At 38.0% G+C, this 17,327-nt stretch overlaps 1 protein-coding gene across 2 annotated transcripts in view; it reads right to left on the minus strand.

Annotated features, from left to right (window-relative positions):
* The window catches only part of KHDRBS2 (KH RNA binding domain containing, signal transduction associated 2), a 513,200-nt gene extending 505,137 nt beyond the window's left edge, over positions 1 to 8,063 (minus strand). For both annotated transcript variants that reach the window (XR_002829782.1, XM_006090724.1), the window contains exon 1: positions 7,695 to 8,063. Coding sequence is in view for 1 of the 2 variants with exons in the window: in XM_006090724.1 (XP_006090786.1) it covers positions 7,695 to 7,785 (91 nt within the window). In the remaining variant the exon portion in view is untranslated. The remainder of the gene's footprint in view (positions 1 to 7,694) is intronic.
* Between the last annotated feature and the right edge of the window lie 9,264 nt (positions 8,064 to 17,327).

Genomic DNA, 17,327 nt, shown 5'->3' on the forward strand with positions numbered 1-17,327 from the left:
AATGTACTAGACCTAGCATACATTCACAAGAAAATGTCATAAAGAAATAATTTAAGGCCCATAAATAAAGAAACACAAATAAATGGAGATGGGGTATTATATATCAACTAAGAGGACCAGTGCACAAAAATTCGTGCATGGGAGGGGGGGTGGTCCCTCAGCCCAGCCTACTCCCTCTCACAGTCTGGGAATTCTCAGGGGATGTCCTCCTGATGGCCTGCTCAGAGAGCGGGCCTAAGCCACAGTCTGGCCTCCCTCTGCGGGAGGTGACTGGGCTGATCAGGGGAAGGTGCCGCCCCCATCACCCCACTGCTGGTGCCACTGCCAGCCACCACGGCTGCTGTCCCTTGGCTGCTGGCCCTCGGCCCTCACTTCTTAATGCTGGTCCTGCCCCACGCCCACTGGTGGGTGGTGGGCCATCTGGGGCCAGGCCGGCTGGGGGGTGGGCTTTGGGAGGTTGAGGCACAGCAGGTTGCATCCTATCCAGCCCCTGTGGAGGTGTGGTGCCAGGACCAGGCCTGAGCTGCTGCCTCTGTGGCTGCCTCTGCAGTGGGGGCCGTGGCGCTGGACCAGCCCGTGCCTTGGCCTCTCCCACGCTGACACCTCTCCCGCGCTGCCTCTGCGAAAGGGCCGCAGGAGCCGCGGTGCTGGCCTGGCCTGCGCCAAGGCCTCTCCCATGGCGGCAGCAGCGCCTCTCCCACACCACGGGCCCTCACAGCAGCTGTGGCTTTGTCCAGAAGGACGTCCGGAAGATGTCTGGTCTAATGAGCATATTACCCTTTTATTATTGTAGATAAACCATAGTCTGGAAAGAAGGCGGCAAGCTAAGTGGGCTCCACAAGAGCCGGGAACAGCAAGGCAACGGTCTCCCTAGTTTTTCTTGTATCTCATATATGCCAAAGTGGGTACTGGAAAGCTGGCAATCCATAAACATCAATAGAAACAGACAAAAGAGGTAAACAAAAGCTTTAGGAAAAGCCTGCTTTCTCTGGCCAAAGGACTATAAAAAGGGCAACCTAGAAAAACAGAAAGCACTTAGCAACAAGCCTCCTGCTCCAGCTAAACAACAGTGCAAAAAAATAAAAAGAAACCAAAGGTGTCTCCTGCTCACCCCTGTCCAGAAAGGTTAAATAGGGAGCCTAGACTTCCAATCTGACCCAGCTGTTAAGAGGCATCCTTTTGCCCTCTGGGTGGAATTGATACCAAAAAGTGTGGGTGTTGCTTGAGTCCGAGTTCTTGCCTTGCGAAAATCAAAGAATGAAGTCACAGACAAAAACAATGAACAGGAGCAAAGTTTATTGGGAGCAGCCAGTCCTGGGAAAGGTGTAGCTGGGGTTCCAGGAGCAGGCCAGTGTCCAGGGCTTCCTTTCCATGTGACAGCCAGGAGTAGTTTAGTATCCAAGCTAATTAAAGTCTAATGGCCCATGTGTGGAGGCCCATATGGCCATAAGCCATGTAGAAGCAGGAATGTGCTCCCCCATCACAGGAAGGAATGTCAGGAACCCTTGAGTGCCAGAGAGCGATAGAGAGAGGAAGTGTGTGCCTTTTAATTTAAGGGGTGGGTAGTCTTGCTAACTCCTAATAGGTCTTTTCAAAGAATTTTGCCTGAGCAATATCCTTTGGATTGGTTTATATGCCTTACTGTCTTGTGACAGGTTGTCTGCACACTGCCTGTCTTAGCGATATCCATACATTTTAAAGTCCATGCCTCTCTCATGAATGCCCTACCTTCCCCGCCCAGTTGGAATACAGTGGTCGGCAAACTCATTAGTCAACAGAGCCAAATATCAACAGTACAACGATTGAAATTTCTTTTGAGAGACAATTTTTTTAAACTTAAACTATATAGGTAGGTACACTGTTATTAACTTAATTAGGGTACTCCTAAGGCTTAGGAAGAGCCACACTCAAGGGGCCAAAGAGCCGCATGTGGCTCGCGAGCCACAGTTTGCCGACCACGGCCTAGTAACTCGGCTTAGTTGGGTTCCCAGTTCTACTTCCTTTCCTGTGGTCTCACCCCTATCTACCTAGCTTCCTTCTGTCTCCTCAGAATTAAAGAAGATTGAATGGGGAATAGGGATTTTAATTCCACCCACAATAAGGAGTCCTCCTAGAGTGTCAATGGGGCCACATGGAGATCCTGGATTTCCACCCTTCTGAACAGTAACAAGCCACCCTTCTCCTTCCAAAGTAGGGGTTATCAGAAGTCACACTCCTTCTGGAACTTTCAACATGTTCCAGCAGGAATGAGGTTTCCCACTCCTCCAGAGGACACTAGGGAAGGGGAACAATGTGTTCCTCCCCTTCCTTGCCAGTGTTGTCAATGGATACCTGGTGGAAAGACTGAACTTTCACCTCCACCCGGAAGTATCAGGGTGGTGCCCCCTCTCCCTCTGCTGGCATTGTGTCAGAAGTGACCTGCTAAAAGAGAATATTATTAAAAAGTGTGCCATTGCCCTAACCGGTTTGGCTCAGTGGATAGAGCGTCGGCCTGCGGACTGAACGGTCCCAGGTTCGATTCTGGCCAAGGGCATGTACCTTGGTTGCGGGCACATCCCCAGTGGGAGGTGTGCAAGAGGCAGCTGATCGATGTTTCTCTCTCATTGATGTTTCTAACTCTCTATTCCTCTCCCTTCCTCTCTGTAAAAAATCAATAAAATATATTTTTTTTAAAAAGTGTGCCATGGTCACACTTTGATTTTGAATGAATCACTCTGATAGCACAGTATGTGTTCAGGCAGGGAGGAGAAGGATGGAGAATGGTGAGGGTAAGAAATAGAGAAGAGTAAAACCAATAGTGCTGCAATGCTTGGAAGCCAAAGGAAAAGCCACACACAAAAAAAATTGGAAAAAGGTCAACAATGGAAAATGCAGCCAAGAGACCTGAGGAGAGGTCAGAAACATTTTATTGGATTTGGCAATTAAGAGATGATTCTGTCACTAGGGACACTGGTTTTATGATGAGCTTTGAAGAGGTAAACTGAAAAAGTGAGGCAGCTTAGTATAGACTTATTGAAAAGTTTAAGAAAATGAAGAAAGATAAATGTCAAGAAAGATTACTTTTATTACTTTTGGCAAGTGAAAAAAGAATTCTACTTTTTAAAAGTGGTTCAGATTGGATCATGTTTACAGTCTGCTACAAGGAAAGAGTAGACAGGGAGGAAGAAGTTAGAGATACTGGAGAAAGGATATAACTATAGAACAAGTCTGGCGGAGATGGTGAGTATCGGGGTTAAGGATACGGGTGAACAAATCCGCCTTGAACAAAAAAAGAAACAGTTCATCTTCTGAGAATGAAAGACAATAGGAAGAAGTATGGGTGTTTTTTAGATAGTAGGAGGTTGAAGGCATCAGAAAATACACATCTACATTCCCCCAGAAAACAGGATGAAATCAGCTTCCCAGAAAGAAGGATATATGGGTTTATGAAGAGGCCCCAGGAGATTTGGAATTAACCTTTAAGACACAGGACTAGAGTTAATCAAGCCCAAGTAAAATACTGACAAGTAACCATTGACTAAGGGAACATGATATTTTAAAACCTTCGCTGGAGTCATTTTTTCATAAGGTTATTTATTTCATAGTTTGATTTATGAGTTCAAATTTCACTCAGAAGTAAGTCAAAAATAAGGCAGTGTTTATTTTCTTACAAAATCAAACTTCAAGCTGAGGTCCAGTCCATGATGCCATTAACACATTAAGAGAAATCTTGAAAGCATCATGTTACATCTATATAATTTCTGCTTATGCTTTTGTTATATTTGAACAAAATATCCCATTTATACTTGTATAAAATACCACCTATATTGTCAGAAACAGCATTTTTAACCCATAAAGAACTAGGCATGATGAGAGTCAGGGAGGAAATTTTACAGTTGGCAGAAGTGTCACCACCCTATCCTGAATGTATTGTTTTTTTAATCAGACTTTTTTTACAATATTGTAAATGTTTTTTAATTGCAGATCAAAGTTAAACCTTGAATTTAGCTTTATGAAAAATATTTTAATAAATACAATCTAAATTTAAAATGATCTTTATTGAGAATGTAAATGTAGATAAGTCACTACAAATAAATGTTTGAAATAAATGCTAATCCCCATTTCTTGTGTGGTTTTAAAAGCTATATCGGCAGTTTGGAGTCCAATCCTAGATGGACAGCCAAGCTTTTCACCAAAATTTGAAAATAGAACCTAGAGTTTAAAAAACAAAAAACAAAAATTAAAAAAAACCAAAACACATTTGAACTGTTGGGATATTTGGCAATATTTGAGTCAAAAACAATGATGAAGAATTCAGGTTACAAAGTCATGCCAATCAGAGGACCCAAAACACTCTCAATTTGATAAGAACTTATTAATCCTCCTGAAGGTAGGGACTCACTATAATGGGATCTATGGATTTGAACAGATCTATGTCTGCCAGCAGATAGGCCTGCTTGAATGCAAACAAGAATATTTCCATGTATATACATTTTCAGCCCCAAGTCTCCATAACAGTTCAATAGACTTAAGAACATAAATCTGTCCCCAGTGCCCAAAATAATGTATATGCCTCAAATTACATTAATCATTAAACTAGGAAGGAAGAAAATTTTTTCAAAAATGTTCAACCATTGATTTTAGTGTTCTGAATACACAAACACCATTCCTCTGTATCAGCAGTAGTCCCAGACTTAACTAGAATTACAAAGATACATATAGATCATCTAGTCCAACTCCTTAATTTGAGAGACAAGGAAACTGGGCCCAGGGAAGGGGAACTTACTTATCAAGAATCAGTTTAGGCAAAAGTGGAATTAAAATCCAGGTATCTGAATTCACAGTTTAGTGCACTTCCCAGAAGTAGTAGATATAAATAACCTCATCTAATTTCATCTGGCAAGCAACTTTAAGGATCATGCTGAGTTTGCTGTTTTATCATATTCAAAAGCACCTTCCATAACAAATGGATAATTAAATAATAGTATAATCACAGGAAAATAATTATTTTAATTAATCAAACATATTATAAATACTCTTTGAACCCTATTATTCAAGATATTTTCTAAGTAACAGTTAAAATACATAAAATGTTTAGGCTCTTCCATTAGCTTTCTCTGGATCCTTCCTACTGAAAACAGACAGCAGAAACCAGTGAAATAAAAACAAACACAACAAAAATGACAAAAGAACTACAAAACTAGTACTAGTACTTTAAACCCCATGGCCTTCAATTCCAAACAAAGCAATCAATATTGAGCACTAATTGGCATCTATCACCAATCACAACAGCAAAGTAAACCATTATGAAAGCTCATTGGTTCATATCACTACCCTTACAGATATCAGTTTCCGGAAAAAATCATTCCGAAGTGAATCATCTGGATCATTTTTCTTACTCACTCGGTCTTGAGACTGTCTGCACAGTACTGACTGAAATGTACTCCAGTGTGCACCTTCCTTCCAAATGAATATCTATGTCAGGTTTATTTATAGCCACTGCTTTCAATCAGTGCATTTCCAGGTATGAGAAATAAAATCATCTCAACAATACTCTCCTCTAGAGATCTGAACAGAAACCTGGAAATCTTGGCAAACGGCCTTTGAAATGATAATGAAAGATCTATAATGTAAAATGCACATTAAGATTTATTAAAGATTCCAAAGCATACTCACCTTATACTTTTTAATAAGCCCAGAAAAAGTACAATTAGAAAATTAATTTATACCTTGTGCATCTTTTTGCACATCTCTTTATAAACTCCAAGATTATTACCATCATCTATTTCATTCTCTTTTCCTCATTATGATTCTGTGAAATTTGGACATCTCTCTTTGTTTCTTAGATGCTTTTCTCTCTGTTTAGGAGCTTCAGGCTTTACAAAAGCAGGGCATACTTCCCCCTACTGGGAAAAAATTAAATTACAAGGACATCTGAACAGGTTCCTAAGTATCAAGAAATCAAGTTCCTGAATAAGATAAAAATGTTAAGGAACCAGATGCATAGATTTCTCTGACTGTTTCAGCAACCACAGAAGACTTGGTACTGTTTTAAGGGTTTCTCACGTGCATTCCTTTAGCATGGCAGTTTTCAAAAGTACACTAACTCTCATTAGTGAAAGATGAATTAATTATTGATCCTGCTGTCCCAAAGAGCAGTTCAGAGAAAATGATCACTTTTTATTTGTTGTTGTTGTTTTTTATTTTCACTTTAAAGACATTATCAGCTAAAGACACTTCTGGAAAACATATTGAAGTAAACCATTTTGCAAGCTTAGTTTCATTTTTAATTATTTTGAACAATCCTAAGCATTTAATAATTCATTAATTTTCAATACTCTTTATTTTATGCATTACTTGGTTTTTCAATAGTTTTTGTAATTGACTTTACTTTTCAACTTTAATTTCTATTTTTGAGAGTAGTAAGCAGAATTGTATTTTACCTTCCCAAATCCTCTACAATACCAACTTGTTTCTTGAAAAACAGTTTAGTTGTTTCACAAGTTCAGTATTTTGATTATAAATCTTTTTTAATTGTTTAGTATGCAAAAATGGAATAAAACACCTTATACTTTATGATTAAAATTATAATCTGTTATTAAAATATTTGAATAAACCTAATGTCTATTTGAATCACACATGGAGGATCAGAATTTTTCCTGCCATGTACAACTAAGTCTCAAAAAAGAAAACAGTTCTTTTAATGCTGAAGGGCTGAGGAAGAGGAAGTTGTCACTTTTAGTTTGGCTATAGGTAAGTCCATAAAAACCTCAGCTACAAAACTGCACTGTAGTCAGTTTAATAATGAAGCAATTCATTATTAATGAAGCACTCATCAAAAAAAATCTAAAGTTGTTCTTAAAAAGGCTTGTGTAGATTACTACAGATACTGTATCTTTATCAGCTAGATGGCATTATAACGAGATACATGGAGTAATTTGATTAATATTCCTCTCATGAAGTTTGTGTGTGTGTGTGTGTGTGTGTGTGTGTTTAAACAACCTTTCAAAGCCACGCAAAAGACAAGACATATATGTTCCTCTGGGAATGAAATCTCCTTTGGCATTACAGGTACACAAAAGAAAATGCACACTTGGTGAAACAGTTGATCAATTGTGAAGTGTTCCCAGGGACCGGTAACTCGCAGAGTAAACCAATTATCGCACTTCAAATAAACTGATAACCACTTTAGCCTCTGCCACATTCACAAACATAGAAGAACATGCATAGTACGTGCATAGTTTAATCTGGGCTAATTCCAAGACTTTCCATAGGAAAGACTGTAATTAGACTAAAGGGTTTCACATCACTTCCCAAATGCAGGAAAGAAAAGAAAAAAAAATGCTGATATGCAGCAAGAAGCTCGTAGAACACTACACTGATCACTATTTACTCCCAAACTGATCCCCCTTCCCTCTGCGAAGTGAAAACATCCCTGCAAACCGCGATACACTTTATGGTTTCTCTATCAATGATCCTAACAGGTCACATCACCACTGCCATTGGATCTGGTCGCTTCGGTCTGCCCCAAATTAAGACATAAAGGAGTGGGAGCATTGCTGCCCGCCCAGAGAACAGGCTCTGGAGCTAGCATCTTCGGGGGAACAGTTTCTGCGAAGGAGACAGGCGTCCCTCCCCAACTTCACTCTCCGAACCCAGCCTCGGGTGAGATGGGCGGCCGATGGTTTGCGCCCATCTGCGGGGACAAGTCCTACCTTCCGCCAAGAGGCGCGAGGCATGCACAAAAGATGGATCCAGGCTATCTTTCTCTGCCATCAGCTCAGGCAAATATTTCTCCTCTTCCATAGCGCGGACTTCGGACAGTCCACGGGCGAAGCGCTGGGTTCCGCTCTCTCGGACGCAGGGTCGCGGGGCAGCGCCTGGCTCCCGCGCTGCTCCGCCTCCGGCGGCGAGGGGACCTCCGCGCGTCCGCACCGGCCCGAGCACCGAGCACCTGCGACTCCAGCCGTCGGGCTGCGCGGCCCAGCGCCCACACCTGCCAGTCCCTTCCGTCGTCCCTCGCTCGCGCCGAGCCCCCCCCACTCACACGAGCCGCCTTAACTGGAGAGGCGGGAACAGGACGCGTCCCACCTCCGCCAGCCATTCATTGGTGATGGTGCCGGGAGAGGCGGGGCCTCGCGAAGGACGCGGGCCCTCATTGGGTCGCCCCGCACGTCGGATCGCCTGACTGGCAGGCGACAGCTGCAGAGGGGAGGGGAGCGCAGAAGGTGCAAGCGCTTTCTTCTTGCAGCTCAAGCCTTTCCCTGGTTGTTAGACATGCCCAGTTGCGTGGAGCTCTGGGGCTTCAGCTGGGATTCGAGAGGGGAGAGAGCGGGAAAAGCACCCGCTAAACAGAGAAGCTCGGGGCCAAGACGGCAGGAAGGATGGGGATGAGGAGTGAACAGCTGAGGGGATGGGAAAGCACTAGGGAAAGTCTCCCGGAGGTAGATGGGACTTTCCCAGCGTCCCTAAGGCACAGGTGTCTCCGCTCTGGTGGCTCAGATGCGCTCCAATGTGCAGGAATTAGCAGCGCACCCAGTCTGGAAACATAGCGAAGACTGCATGTGATCGGTGACTCCTGTCTTCAATGAGCCTGACCTACATCTCCGGGAAGCAGTAGGATGTTCATTGATAAACCAATAAAGAGGCTCCAGGCGTTGTTGTTGTACAGCAACATGCTTCTAGCATACAATCGTTGGGGGTATTGACTTAGTTCTGATTTCTCTCCCATCTATCCTTCCTTCCCCATTCCCTAACTATGGAGGGGGTTCGGGGAGGTGGCTGGATTTTAAAACTAAAAAGCAACACAAAAAGCCACAGTTTGTGAAGGAATTGGGAAGACATGTGGAAGAAGGAAGAGACTAGAAAATAGGTAACCACGGTTGCTCTAATTTGCCCCTTTCTCCTTATTTTAGATGTGACAGCCTCTTTCACCAGATGTTGTTGCTGAGGTACTTTGTATCTATCCCACCTCTATTTCAGGACAGTGAAACTCTCCAGGTAACACCATCGGGGCCTGAAAATGCATGCTTCAAATGTCACTAAAATGTTTCCTCAGTCTCTTCATAAAGTCATTTTCCAATTTTGCCTCTACCCCTCCTAAGAATGGGGATTAACTTTTCTACAAATAAAACATACTGAAACTTTTCCAAGTTCTCTTACTGATTCAAATTTTTTTCCCCTGTATTTATTTTTCAAGATAAGGTTGGGAGATTATCTTTTACACATGTTTTAAAATTTTAACATGTCTTCACATCCATTATCTCGGTTTGCACTCTGAAAAACATGTGCAAGTATTGCTTTATCTGTTTTATAGGCATGGAAACTAGAGAGACAGAAGTTCAGTGACCCAGCAATATAAATATGACCTCTTTTGGCACCAGCCATTGTTCATCCCATTTAGAAGTTGAGTATGTGCTATCATGGGGCCAATGATAAGAGGATATATAGCTAACAAGTGTGATAAGACTATTGAAGTTTACAAAATAAGCTGTAGAACCATGACTCATTGATATTTTTGTTTTTTCACAGTAGGAATATTACCAATCTTTAGACAGGTAGCAATAGTAGTGGAGGGTGAATAAGATGCCAACCACAGCTAATTAATACATTGTAAACATTTGGAATGAATATAAATTAGAAAAATTATTGTGCAGTAATTGTAATCACATTTTGCTTTGCAGCATACCAAAAGATTAAAAGCATATGGTGCTGATGAAGACATATACAAACCCAGTTTTATAAATTAAAAAGATGCAGTAACTCTTGTTATATCCAGCAACAGCAATTACATTATCCATTCATAGTCCTCTTTTTCATGTTAAAGCTGCATTAAGAAGATACAATTGAGAACAGTCCCTGGGTTGACTTTCTTATACAATGTCTCTGGATATCCAGATCGTATAAGTATGGTAAGCTATCTGATTTTATTTTCTTAGGTAAACTCTCACCAAAATGCCTAAAATATATTTTAACAGGGGAAATGTATTTCCAAACAGGATATGGCTGAAAAAAGAATACTCTCCAAGTGCCCTACACGTCCACTTACAAACATCAGATCCATATATTTTCATTAGATGACTCTATTTTACCATGTTCTCCACTTATTTCACATATAACTATTTTACAGGTAACATAATTACATTGTGAACATTCTCAGAGCAAACTTATTCATGCAAACATTGTATAAACATATATGTAAATAAATTGAGAGCCAGCTATAGATCATTATTGAATAGAAAGTATCATATCTATACATGAATAAATTATAACTACTGGTAAACCCACCTCTTCTTCTAATGATGTAAATAACTTAACCATAATCGCCACTGAATTGATTTGTATATCTTGGATAAAGATTTATCTCATATTAAACAAGTTCTGGTCCTGAAAGGTTGTTTTTAAATGGCATTCCATTTACTGCACTATTATTTCAACAATGGGATATTAAGGAAAATTTTGCAATAAACAAATTTTGTTTTGAAGGATAAATAAGGCATACGTTATAGAATATGTTCTGTAGCTAATGCACAAACTATGTATCCAATACTTTCACAGAACCTTATTAGAAAAGCCAGGTGAAAGGGCATTTAATCAGGCTTATCTTTGCACACTAATAAAAATACCTAACCTGTATTATTAAATAAAACACAGTTTCCACTTCAGAGTTCTCATCAACTTTAGGTATACCTCATTAAGCTGACTCCAAGGATTCAGTAGACCCCAATTACAACAAGAACAATGGGTTAATAAAATTATAGCAGCCCAATCATTTATGAACACCAAGAATTCCATAGAACTTACAATAAGAACCATGGGTTAATAAAATCATAGCAGCCCAATCATTTATATTAAGCTTTCTAATGCCTTGGTGCCTGAGATAGGATATAATAAAGGACCAAAATGTTGAATGACTGATTGTCATCTACTGAAGAATCTGGCAGAGCCCATTACATAGAAAGTGCTGTTTTAATATTTCCATTTATTTTAGTTTCACTAACTAAACTAGTGAAATCAGTTCCAGTTTCTTTTATAACATTCAGAATATATGCTAGGGTCACAAGTAGGAAAGAAGGGGATGGGGACTTGGCTGTGCTGCCAATCAATAGCAGCAGTAGCAAGTGCAGTGAAAAATCTCTCATAGGTAATACGTTCAGAGCCAAAAAATGTATGCTATATGTTAATATGCCACAGAATAAAATGAATATTCATCACCCATAGCTGGCCTATATATATACACAGGGAAAAAAGTGTTTACTGATTGGAAAACTTTAAAATTATCATATTGAAATTTTAACAGATACAAATGTAAGAACAGCAGATGAGAGAAAGGACTGACTATTGTGTTTGGAATATTGCCATTCTAAATCTTCACAAATGTAAGGAAGGAAGGCCAAGAAAGAAGCTGATATGAATTCTAAAGTGGCATAACACCCAAATACAACATTTATGATGTTGAAATGATCTCTGTTTGGAAAACTGACCAAGTTATAATCACTGCACTGACACATTTTTGGTGACATTGATAGCAGCAGAGGAGCAGTTACCGCGTTATGAGGAAGGGGAATGAAGCTATTGTTTCAAGGTGACAGTTATTGACTGTCTTTTTCAAATTAATTCCTTGAATTGTTAAATTGTAGCTCATATATTGATTATTTCTAGAGATCAATATATTAAGGTGAGACCACATCCATAAAATATAATATATTTATACACAACAAATGAAGATCTGAATTCTCTTGTATTCAGTATAAATAAATAGATGAAGACTAAAATATTATTTAATACAATATTCAAGTACACTAAAACTTTTGCCGCAGAGGCAGATGGATAAGAAATTGTTTATTAGTGTGCAAGTTAATAAACTAATCATGGAAAGGATTAGTTAATATTTAAATAGTATTTTAAGAGAATACCATCACATTTAAGGATTTAAATTACTGCAAATAATTTTTGATATTTTTTTTATTATTTGGTCTCTCACATTAAATGATATTGCCATGTAGAAAACCATCATTATGAAAACCTACTGTATAAAATAATTATTACCAAGTGAGTACATCCATTTGAAGAGAATGATAATAGAATTAAAAAACATCAGAGACAAGATTTTTATCAGCCCAACAGAGGAAAAATAACAAAAAATCAATGACACATTGACTATCATGGCCATCCAACCACTATCATGAAAATTATCTCAATACATGACAACTAAACATAAAGTGTAATCCTAGATTGAATCTTGGGCAAGATTTTGTTTATATTTTGTTATTGCTGCTGTTGTTACTATGAAGGACAGTGACGGGATAATTAGCAAAATGTAAATAAGGCTTATAGTTTTAGTTTACTGATTTTGCTAACTGTATTGTGATTATATAAGTGAGTGTCTGCTTTTTGAAAATTCATAATAAAATATTTAAGGGGTAAAGGGACATCACATTTGCAACTTACTCTTAAATAATTAAGAAAAAAAAAAAAATATATATATATATATATATATATATATATATATATATATATTAGTGGCCTGGTGCATGAATTCATGCACATTGAAAGGAAATTAATTAGAAAAAATATTTTAATATTTCTATTCGCCCTTTCTCTATAATAGAAGTATCAACCCAATTCACGATCGACAATGACAGATGGAAACCCACGCATTTGATTGGCTCCAGCGAGAGCTTTATATATATCACGCATGCGCGAGTCAACTTAGCCTTTTATAGATATAGAATAAACTTGCTTAATTAGACCTGCTTTCTGATTTAGCTGAACTTTTTCTAGCCCAGTGAAGCACTCCAACTTCTCTTTCAGGTAATTGTCAGCAACACAGCAGTAAATATCAGCACGAAGCAGATTATTATTATAGATCACGCAGGGAGGACAAACGGTAAAATGTTTAACTGCAGCAGTGTTTGACTATATTCTGCGCAGTGAGAAAACTTGAAGTCATTTTCAAGGTCCATCATTTCTTATTTATTTTCAGTCGGGTCAAGTTTCCAAACTTTCTAAATCTCCGTTTTCCAGCTAATGAAAAGAAAATAAGCTTCCACCAAGTCTCCTATCTACTTACTCCAGAACTTCTGTGAGGATCAAATGAGATGAGGCACGGAAAAATGCTTCACAGACATTTGGTTAAAGTGTGAAATGCTTCCACATGGCTATAAAGCAAGTCATGTTCCTGGGCTGAAGAAACTGCAAGGAGGCTAGTGGTCACCAGGGAGAGGAAGCCAGGCGTTGCTACGTGACATCATTACTCTGACGGAGGGAAGGACATTTAGCATATTAGATATAGATATAGATATAGATATAGATATAGATATAGATATAGATATAGATAGATAGATAGATAGATGATAGATAGAGATAGATATAGAGAGAGGAGAAGAGACAGAAACAGAAACATAGAGAAAGACAGAGAACATGATAAAGTGATATAGCAAATAGAGTAAAACAGTAACATTTGGATAAATTGGATGAAAGGTATATTGAAATAGTCTCTATTATTTTTGCAACTTTTATGTGAATCTGAAATTACTTAAAAATAAAAAAATTAAATCTAGATATTACCGGAAAATAATCTCAAAGTATCTTATCCAAACCTCAGTTTAGTAGCTAGCAACAGAGAGCACAAGTCTATATTTCCATCATGTAGCCTTTGTCATACCATGCACTGAATTCATGAATTTGGCCACAAATTACCAAATACTTTTAATGACTTTACAAATATCACTAGAAAAGCAAACATATATTTGTAAATTACCTACTTGTAATTTTTCCAAATAATATAGAATACAATTAATTATGTTGGTTTAATTATTTCCTTTAAAATAACATTTGCAGCTATTCACTATAAAATTAACCATTTTAAAATAATTTCTTTAGATGAACTATAGTCATAAAAACATTTATTTTGAATAGATGTTAGAAATAAATATATTTCTATTTTAATGATATAGAAAGAAAATGAGAAGAAACTAGAGTTCATGCTTCTTGTGTATGGTCTTGGGTTTTGAGTATGTTACAATATCGCTGCATTCCTGATTTTACTCTCTGTCTTCTACATACTTTTTCTACTTCATTGGACACTGTAGGCAAAGTGTATGTTTCTTTATATCATAATGTGCTCTGCATGCTCCTGAACATATTTAATTGGCTGGTTCAAAAATTAGGGGCAGGAATGGAAGTAATGGGATATAAGGACAAAAGTCATTGTATATGACAAAAGTTTACCACTGTGGCAAAAGTTTAGGAGCAGTAAATGTCATCTGACTGGCATTTTGGGAGCAGTCACCTTTTCATCATCAAAACACTCAGGAACATAGGAAAAGGAGAGAATTTCTCACTATGATAAAAGACATTTGTAAAAAACCAGCAGCTAACATCATAATCAAGGGTCAAAGACTGAGAACTTTCCCACTAAGGTCAGGAACAAGACAAGGCTTCTCACTTTCACCACTTCTAGTCAACTTAGTATTAGAAGTTCTAGCCAGAACAACTGGGCAATAAAGAGAAATAAAATTAATCCAAGCTTGAAACAAAGAAGTAAATCTATATTTATTCATGGATAACATGATCCTACAGGTAGAAAATCCCAATGAATACATAACTACTGGAACTAACAAAAAATCAGCAAATTTGCAATTTTAAGATCTGCACACAAAATTCAGTTGTGTTTGTATACACAAGAAATGAGCAATCTTAAAAAGAAATTTAAAAACAAATGTCATATACATTAGCATCCAAAATAATAAAATACTTATAAATAAATTTAGCCAAGGAAATGAGAGACATGTACACTGAAAATGACAAAATATTACTGAAAGAAATTAAAGATGACTTCAATACATGGGAAGACATCCTCTGTTCATGGATTGGAAGACTTAATGTTATTTAGATAGCAATACTGTTTATAGCAAACTACATAGTCAATGTAATTTCTGTCAATTTTTCAATAGTGTTTTTGCAGAAATGTAAAGGTCAATTCTCAAATTTATATAGAAATGCAAAGGATCTCAAATTTACAAAATAATATTTTAAAAAGAAGAACACACTTGAAAGATTCACGCTTCTTGATTTCAACTTACTAAAAAACTACAGTAATCAAAAAAGTGTGGCACTGGGATAAGCATAGATTCATAGATAGTGAAATAGAATTGAGAGTCCAGAAGGAAACCTATACATCTATGACCAACTGATTTTTCGAAAAGGGTACAAAGACCATTCAAAGGGGAAAATGCTCTCTTCAACAAATGATGTTGAGACTACTGGATATATAAATGCACAAGAATGAAGTTGGACCCCTGTCTCACACTATATACAAAAATGACCTTAAAATGGTTCAACAATCTAAGTATAAAATCTAAAGCTATGAGACTTTTAGAAAAAAACCACACATGCAACAAAAGAAAAAATGGGTAATTTGGATTTCATGCAAATTTTAAAATTTTATGCAACAAAGGATATTACCAAGAAAATGAAAAGACAACTAATAGAATGAGAGAAAATATTTGCAAATCAAATATCTGATAAAGGCCTTGTATTTGGAATATTAAAAAATAACTCTCACAATTCAACAACAAAAAGACAACCCAATTTTAAAAATTGGCCTTGAATAAGCATTTCTCCAGAGAAGATTTATAAATGGCCAACAGGCATATGAAGAGATGCTCAACTTCATTAATCATTAGGAAAATGAAACTCAAACTCACAATGGGATACAACTTTACACCCGCTATGATGGCTATTGTTTTTTTAAGAAAGGAAAATAAATTTTGTCTATGTTGTAGAGAAATTGGAATCCTTATACATTTCTGATAAGAGTGTGAAATGGGGTAGAGCTGTGGAAAACAGTTTTCCAGTTTCCCAAAATGTAAGCATAAAATAACCATATAGCCCAGCAATTCTACTCCTAAATATACAGGGGTGAGCAAAAATAGGTTTAAGTATCCACTTTTGTTAGTTGTTGGTTAAATTACCAGCCATCATTACCTAACAGATACTAGTAAGTCATAAGTAAGGATATAAAATAATAATAATAATAATAATGATAAATAATACAATAATAAATAGACAAATAATAATATAAGAATAAACTCTGTGTTTCACGTACTCACAACTGCAAACCTACTTTTGCCCACCCTGTATATGCAAAGGAATAGAAAACAGGTACTCAGGCAAATATGTGTTCATTATAGCACTATTTACAATAGCCAAAGGTGGAAACAGCCCAAATATCCACCATCCATTGGATGGATGAGCAAAATGTGCTCTATTCACACACGGAAAATTATTCAGCCATAAAAAGGAATAAGGTACTGATACATGCTACAATGTAGATGAACTGTAAAAACATTTATGCTAAGTTAACAAAAACCCCCACGAGTGCGAAAAATGTGCATAACCTGTAAATCCATTTACATGAAATAGCCAGAACAGCTGTAGTCATTTGAAGGCTTGATGAAGATATAGGACTCCAACATGGCAGCTGTTTGCTAGAGACCCCAGTTTGTCCTGACATGGGGTCTCCACAGACAGGTTGAGTACAGGACAGCTGATTGGGATTACACACAGTAAAGACCAGGAGGCAGGGATCAATCATAGGCGGCCATCTGTGAGGCTGGCAACCACAACACATTTAATTCACTTTGAAGTGGATATTATTACCATCCTCCCATTTTTACAAGGAGAAAAATTGAGGAATGGGAAGTTTAAATTGCCCAACGTCTCAAAGCTGACATGTAGCTCAATTAATATTCAAACATTGGTAATTAGACCCAAGAATGAGCACCTGAGAACCACATGATGTTAAAAATTATATAATATAGATAGTAATGGTATCACACACAGAATTCCGAGTACTTGTGGAAAATGCAAACATTTCTTATATTAACTATAGCCAATGCCATTTTAAAGGTCATTTCTTTATGGATAACATATCTTCAAAATAAAATGTTATCCATTTTTTTAGGATTTCTTGTTAGGTGTGGCTATTAGTCAAATACCACATAAACTATACAATATCCTATATAATAAAAGGGTTATATGCAAATTGACCCTAATGGCAGACCGACCAGAACACCCACTTGACCACTCACTATGAGGCACACTGACCACCTCTTGGTCCCTTTCCCGGGCCAGCAGGCACCGATCACCCGATGGTGAAGGGGGAACCAGGGTGGGTGGTGGTGGGGGGCAGGGCCGGCTGCAGGAAGTCAGGGAAGATGGCCCTGATCGCAGGCCAGGCCTAGGGACCATACCCATGTATGAATTTTGTGCACCAGGCCTCTAGTAAGAGAATAATCAAAAAGTAGCATTATAAAATTAAGATATGTACCTTTGTGGATTAC

The sequence above is a fragment of the Myotis lucifugus genome, unplaced genomic scaffold (genome assembly GCF_000147115.1).
Source record: "Myotis lucifugus unplaced genomic scaffold, Myoluc2.0 scaffold_80, whole genome shotgun sequence".
NCBI lineage: Eukaryota > Metazoa > Chordata > Mammalia > Chiroptera > Vespertilionidae > Myotis > Myotis lucifugus.